General features: G+C 38.4%; 1 protein-coding gene across 1 annotated transcript; it reads right to left on the bottom strand.

Annotated features, from left to right (window-relative positions):
• Positions 1 to 2,840: 2,840 nt before the first annotated feature.
• Positions 2,841 to 6,488, bottom strand: LOC132307751 (G-type lectin S-receptor-like serine/threonine-protein kinase At4g27290). The gene is made up of 7 exons (XM_059805598.1): positions 5,128 to 6,488; positions 4,695 to 4,811; positions 4,375 to 4,499; positions 4,080 to 4,290; positions 3,708 to 3,945; positions 3,482 to 3,632; positions 2,841 to 3,393 (listed from the first exon to the last, which is right to left on the bottom strand). The coding sequence occupies exons 1-7, from the start codon at positions 6,407 to 6,409 to the stop codon at positions 3,088 to 3,090; spliced, it is 2,430 nt and encodes an 809-aa protein (XP_059661581.1). The 5' UTR covers positions 6,410 to 6,488; the 3' UTR covers positions 2,841 to 3,087.
• Between the last annotated feature and the right edge of the window lie 534 nt (positions 6,489 to 7,022).

The following is a 7,022-nucleotide window of genomic DNA, read 5'->3' on the forward strand; positions in this document are numbered from 1 at the left end:
AGTGTACGATGACAATAGTTTGGCACGTCGACCTAGGCAGTCCACTGTGGTATTTTCCATCTAGTGATGCTTGGTCCCCTCACTACGGAGGTTTGGTCATTTAAGACCAGACTCTATCTCATATCGGGCAGCAACTAATTACCAAGGCCTGATCGGTGAAGACTAAGACCTGGTCCTTCTGCACCTACATAAATGGGTCGGTCTCCACCCATCAAGAAGATCACTACTAACAAGGGGGTCTCTACCTACTAGTAAAGCCTTTACTATTGAGGATGTCTTTAGCAACAGAGTCTCATTACTCCGTTCGTTCGTGCTATCAGGGTGGCCTTCTACAACCAAGAAGGTATCGAGGCCTTCAGGTCCAAGGAGGTCCAATGTCCCTCAAGATCCCATGTCCAATAAGGTCTACATTCCCAAAGAGGTTCCTAAGTTAAGGGCGATCATTAACCCAACGAGGTACTGGCCACCAGACTGTCATCTGGTATTGACCACCAGACCGTCATCTATCAGCCGTTGGGTACCACGCCTCTATCCACCAGGCATCAAGCCAGTCGCTGGACACTAAGCCTCTACCTACTAGAAGACAGTCGTCACCTTTCTTCCCTTGCAGTACCAGACACCCCGTCCATTGCATAAACGTCTATAGAATGGGTCATCACCTAAGATCCCAACATCGGGGGCAGAATAGTGGATCACACGATATCAATCGTCGATCTATATACGATGACAAGGTTCAGAAGATTAACGTACCTTGGTACATCGAGCTAGTCGGGTTTCTAGTCTCTACACACCTGGAAGGGTACAATCCTTGGTTAATATAAATCAAGGCTTAGTTATCCAAAACCATGGCCTAGTCAACCAAGATTAAGAATTGATTGCCCAAAATCTACAAAGGTTCGGTCATCCAAGATCAGTGCCCGGTCACCCCAAGTCTGGTCATCAGAGACCAAGACCAGGGCCTAACTGACAAAAGCATGGTCATCAGAGATCAAGACTTAACCTACAAAGGTCAGGTCAAAAAACGATCCTCCCCCTCACGTGTTATACTTATGTGGTAATTAATTCTCATACTAAAGGAACGAGCTGAGTGAAACTCGTAAAACATAATTCCCTTACTAAAGGGACGGGCTGAGTAAAACTCGTACAATTTATACCCTTGCTAAAGGGACGGGTTGAATGAATCCTGTAATCAATATCCCCATATTATAAGGGATAGTAAATAAATGTCCTGTACTACAAGGACTCGGGCTGAATGAATCCCGTAATTAATATCCGCGTACTATAAAGGATAGTCAATAAAATTCCTTATTGAAGGAGTGACGACCTGAGGGAAGCTCGTACAATTTATTTCCTTACTAAAGGGAAGAGTACCCAGGGGCAGAGTACCCAATGATACTAAAAATAGTACCCGTGGGGGTACTGTTCACAGGGGTTGGAAAAAAAAAAAAATCCTGAGTTACTATTCACGTGAATAGTACATGAATAATACCCATGGGTACTGTTCACAGGGGTTGAAAAAAATCTGAGTTACTATTCACATGAATAGTACCCGCGGGTACTGTTCACCGGGGTAAAAAAACAAATTTTATTTATCACACTTCCAAAGCTAGACGTGCAAGTTTGAGAATGGGGGGCAACTGATAGGGAAAAATATAAACCTACCCTACCCTCGATAAGATTGATTAGATTTCATTATCAGGGATAATGAAATCTGATGTGGTTTAACAGGTAAGAATAATCCTATTATAATTGGAGGAGGTCAAAAGGATTAAATTATATCCCCGACAAATCTAGCAACAAATCTCCTATGATCTCGCACAAGCGGAAGATAAGATCAACCATCGATATCGGCGGATCCAATTTGATTCCAATCGACAGCCATAAATAGAGCACCAAGCCATTAAAGAAGGTACGAGAAAAAACTCCTAAACAATATATACATAACTATTATGTAATACGATTACAAGTACTAACTTGATCGTCGGAGGGTCCTTGACCGGAACCCCACCGGTGCCATTCCAGGTGACATCTCTTTGTTTTGTAAGTAAACGCCGTCGTTCCGAGTTGCGAGGATTTTCGCATCAACATGTAGTATAAAGACAAATAATTGAGGGCTCATAATTAGACTGATAAGTTCATGTTTGTGCATATACATATATGTATATATATTTGTAGTTCTAGGTTTTAATGAAAAGACAGTGTTAAATTGAATTCCATATGCTGCTTTTGATTATGAGGTTTTAGGCGCAATTATTCAGTATTGCAAAGACTGTGTTATATTGGATTCCATATGCTGCTTTTGTAGTTCTAGGTTTTCATGCAAAGACAGTTTTTATTATTTATCATTATTTCTTTTTAGTGTCATTCGAAACATAAAAGGAGGTCTTCAAATCCCCAAAAATAATGTACTACGCAGTACTGTAATTGTAGTTAATCAAGCAATAAAAGTCTTACAGATAGAAATAGTCCCGCACGTGATGCAGTCACCATTTTCTTAAAATAAATTGAAACCTATCAATTTCTCAACTACTTCCCACTATTTACTTAGAAGACTAAATTAAAACCTGCAATCAATTTGTCAACCAACTCCCAACGCCTAAAAGTTGCATCACCATTTTCTTAGAAGACTAAATTGAAACCTGTAATCAATTTCTCAACTAAATTTCCACAGCCTAAAGTTAATTCCTTCATAAAGAGGTAGGTTCATCTTCTTGACACAAAGTTGACTTCAATTCTTAATTCTAAATAATAATAATAATAAATAAATCCTCGAATTGAATAGTTAATTTAATGTCGAATTTCAAAGGAAGTTCTCAAATTAAAACAGTAAGAAATGAGAATATATCAACCCCACCCACTTCTCATTATCCAATTCTTATGAATAGCAGTCAAAGCTAACATTTCAGAAGAATGTGATTTAAAAAACAAAATCATCCATATATATATATTACAACTATTAATTTATTTATTTTCATCCATATATATATTACAACTATTAATTCATTTATTTTCCTGTCTTGAACTATCAACTTTTTTATATGTATCAACTCCATCACTACAACATGTTGCACGCAATAGGTAAAACTTTTATCTGGCTTCCATAATTGTTGTTGTCAATTCATTTCTAGTATGACAATTCTCACCTGTCGATGTCTCTGCATCAATGGAACATCTTTCTACAAAGAAACCAGGCTGCTTGGGTTGAGGCAATGTCACCCCCTCATTACCTAACATGAGAACAATCGATGACATGATTGGTCTATCTTTTGACAGTTTCTGAACACATAGTAGACCCACTTGAATGCATTTTAGTACTTGAGATTCAATGTAAGAAATTTCCAAACATGGATCCACTAATTCCATAGCTCTGTGTTCATTCCACAGCATCCAAGCCTATAACAATCACAATTCTCAATTTTTAGTAATTCACATAGGAAGTTAGAGAGAATAATAAAATAAAATAGAATACATTTCACCATACATGTCCCAAAAGCGAATGATGGTGATCAGGATGATGAAATTTCCAATTCTTCTTGCCACACACTATCTCCAGTAAAAGCACACCAAAACTAAAGATATCAGATTTTACTGAAAACTTTCCATCCATGGCATACTCGGGCGACATGTAACCACTGCAAAAAATTATCAAATTTAAGCATTTGAAAATAAAGAACAAGTACTATCTGACATGCATTTGCAAAACTTACTGTGTCCCAATTACTCGCTTTGTTTTGGCTTCAATTTGATCTCTCCCAAAACTTCTTGCTATACCAAAGTCTGAAATTTTGGGATTGAGTTCATCATCAAGTAAAATGTTGCTGGCTTTAAGATCCCTATGAATGATTCTTAATCTTGAGTCCTGGTGAAGGTAGAGAAGTCCCCTTGATATGCCCAAAACAATTTCAAATCGCTTTTGCCATGGAAGTTCTTGTCTTCCATTTTGATCTGCACAACATTTCCATCCATATAAGTTTTAAATCACTTATCATTTTTACAGTAGAGCAGTGGACTCTACTGCATAAATGCATAAACTGCTCTATGAAATTGGTCAATTAGATAAATGGTGAAGAGGACTAGACCAAAAATGAAATAGTCCAAGCTTTTGTTCGGCATGAACTCATATATTAGCATCCTCTCTACTCCTTCAATGCAACAGCCCAGCAACCTAACAAGATTCCGGTGTTGAAGTTTGGAAATCAAAGTAACTTCATTTTTGAACTCATGTACACCTTGTCCGGAATTATTCAAAAGTCTCTTGACTGCTATTTCTTGTCCCGTTGCTAGCTTACCCTACAAATTTTTGAAAATAATTGTTAAAATGATGAGGTTTACCTTTTTTTTATTACATATCGAACCACATATTACTTATTTAACCTTATAAACAGGACCAAAACCACCCTCTCCAAGCATATTTGTGGAAGAGAAGTTCATAGTGGCATTTGCAATAGTGAACAGATCAAAAAATGGTAACTCCCAATCTTCATTCTTCGTTTCTATACCTGCACAATCAGAAGTGTTATAAATGCAAATAGATAACTGTACCAGTCAACTAACCGTCTAGTACTCTTAGAAGGAATGAGATTTTATAAAATGTTCAAAATATCCATCCAAGTGCATAAATTGTCTAATATTCATATGACAATGACTGCTTTAAAATGTATCAATAATCATACCAAAGACAGGAGGTGGTATACCTGTTTCCTTTCTCCTCTTCTTAATTATACACCAAGTTAACAAGCTGAGGACAACCATCCCAGAAACTGTTGATACCATTGCGATAAGCACCAGTGTCTTCTTCTTCTGATCATGGTCTAAATTTATGACAAACGTTAGTTCATCATTACTCTTAAAGCTTCATTTGTTGGGCATGCATGCCTTCAGAAAAACATATATAAAGGAAATTCTAGGCATGAATCCTAAACATTTCATTTTAAGACCTCCATATTATAATAAAAATCGATTAGCATAATTGAAACTGACATAATTACTAGAAAGATTGAAACCTATGTACTAAGATTTGAGCAAACAAAATTATTTGAGTATTCATAGAAGGATTCAAGGGGCTGACATCGAAAAGGGTAACAGCAGAATGAGAATATTATATAGCATAGCAACAAGAATGCTTACTGAGTTCCGAAGCTGGCATCCGTATGTACATATCTTGCTCGCTCTCTTTGAAATTGAAATCACGAATATCAACTAAATTGTCAAACCACATCAAACAGCCACTGCCTCCTCCCCTGATATCTGAATTACCATAAGCTGTACAAGAACAATTCTTCAAGCACTCTGCCTTGCACTCCTTAAGGTTCAGACTCTCCTTCAGCCAAAACTCTAACAGGTCAGGCAATTTCACATTTTTGAGTTTCACAAATCCATCCCCGTTGTGGCAATCCAGTGATGTCCTCCTCACGCATCCGCTGGACCAATCAAGCTGATCCCATTCTTCCTGTGATTTTGGAATGAACCCCTCCAAGCACTCACATATTGGCCTATTGTTAATTCTGCAAATACCGTTAGCACCACAGCGTCCATAACCATCACAAGGATCATTCTGTACTATATTCATAAGAGCCCATTCAGAGCTCCCTTCATTCAGGATGAAGCGTTGAAGAATACCAGTTTGATTCAGCGTAAGTCTTGAAATATGGCTAGACTCGTCAATATAATACACTTCATCTGCATTGAATATAAAACTGTGTTTGAAAACCGTGGTTGACCCCCAACCAATACCACTAAATCGAACTCCATTCCATGGCCCAGTGCGGAACGTCTTCTCTGATGATCCCTTCCGAAGAACAAACTGAGGAATCCCAGTAATTTCAACTCCATAAGTGAAGTCTCCAGGTGATGGGTCAGCGGCATCTCTCCACGATGTCAAGTATCTATTTAGGCCTGTCTTTAAGTTCCATCCGTGCTTCATGCCAGGTAAAAGTGTGTCTGATGGGAAATCAAAGCTTTGCCATATGTAGCTACTTTCTGTATCAGCATCAGTACTCTTCTTTTTGAGGACTAGGTTTCCAGAATTTAGTAGCTGTGCAACGGATGAACTTTGCACAGTTGTTGAAGAATTTGAGTACCAGATGACATCCTTTGTGGCATTGAATAGCACGAGATTTCCTTCGTTGCTGATAGTTAAATTTCCATATGAATCTGTAATTGGGTTTTCCCTGTTTGCTACCCACACCACAGTTTGTGGAGAAATTTTGTAGTACCATATTCCCAAGAACAGGAGGTTCTTGGAACCACTGGGAGAAAAGAAGCCCAGTTCGAAGCGTTGGCCTGAGGATACTAAACTCTCACCATTGGCGATTGATTGATACGAAGTTAAAGTATCAGCTGCAGTGGAGAATTGTAAGACGGAGAATGAGATTAGTGAGTAAAAGATGATGAAAGGAAAGATATCCATTGGCAATATTTCTACAAAAATGGTCACCGTGTTTTGGCCATCATCAGAATAAAATAAAATAAAAAATGGAACCACCGGCCAGTTAAGAGGAGGAGGTTGTTGTGGAAAGTAAGAGTAGTCAATGAAAAGAACAGTCAATGATGGGAAGTACCAGCCTACCAGGTCAGTCACTAGGATATTAGGGGTGGCCCATTTCATGACTTTAGCTCAATTTATGCCTACAAAATTCAACGCAGTTGAAAATTTCATTGGGTAAAAGTCTATCAAAAAATCTCACCGACAGCAAAACGCTACCACCTCTCTCTCTCTCTCTCTCTCTATATCGAGAAGCCGTCCTCTCTTCTTTTGGCGCTCCCTCTCCCTTCCAGGGGAGCTAGTAGTTACCCCGGGATGCAATAAACTCGACGTATTTAAATAAGTGTACTCCATAAAAAAATTTTAAGTTGTTTTTGTTTATGTTCGGCTCGATTTGCTCTTATCTGTTTCATTTTCGTCTCACATGGACAAATTTGTTGTTCTTCTCCGACTAGATCTCTGATCTAGGCCGGTTTTGGGTTTTTTCCCGCTTAGATTTGATCATTTTCTCCTTGATTGGATTTTGTGTGAGGTTTTA

The sequence above is a fragment of the Cornus florida genome, unplaced genomic scaffold (genome assembly GCF_030987335.1).
Source record: "Cornus florida cultivar Cherokee Brave unplaced genomic scaffold, ASM3098733v1 CherokeeBrave_3.0.0_Hap2_Chr05, whole genome shotgun sequence".
Taxonomy (NCBI): Eukaryota; Viridiplantae; Streptophyta; class Magnoliopsida; order Cornales; family Cornaceae; genus Cornus; species Cornus florida.

Coding starts and splice junctions, on each gene's coding strand:
- LOC132307751 (XM_059805598.1), bottom strand. CDS start 6,409: ATGGATATCTTTCCTTTCATCATCTTTTACTCACTAATCTCATTCTCC. Junction 4,812..5,127: donor GATGCCAGCTTCGGAACTCA/GTAAGCATTCTT, acceptor TCATAAATTTAG/ACCATGATCAGAAGAAGAAG. Junction 3,633..3,707: donor AAGCGAGTAATTGGGACACA/GTAAGTTTTGCA, acceptor AATTTTTTGCAG/TGGTTACATGTCGCCCGAGT.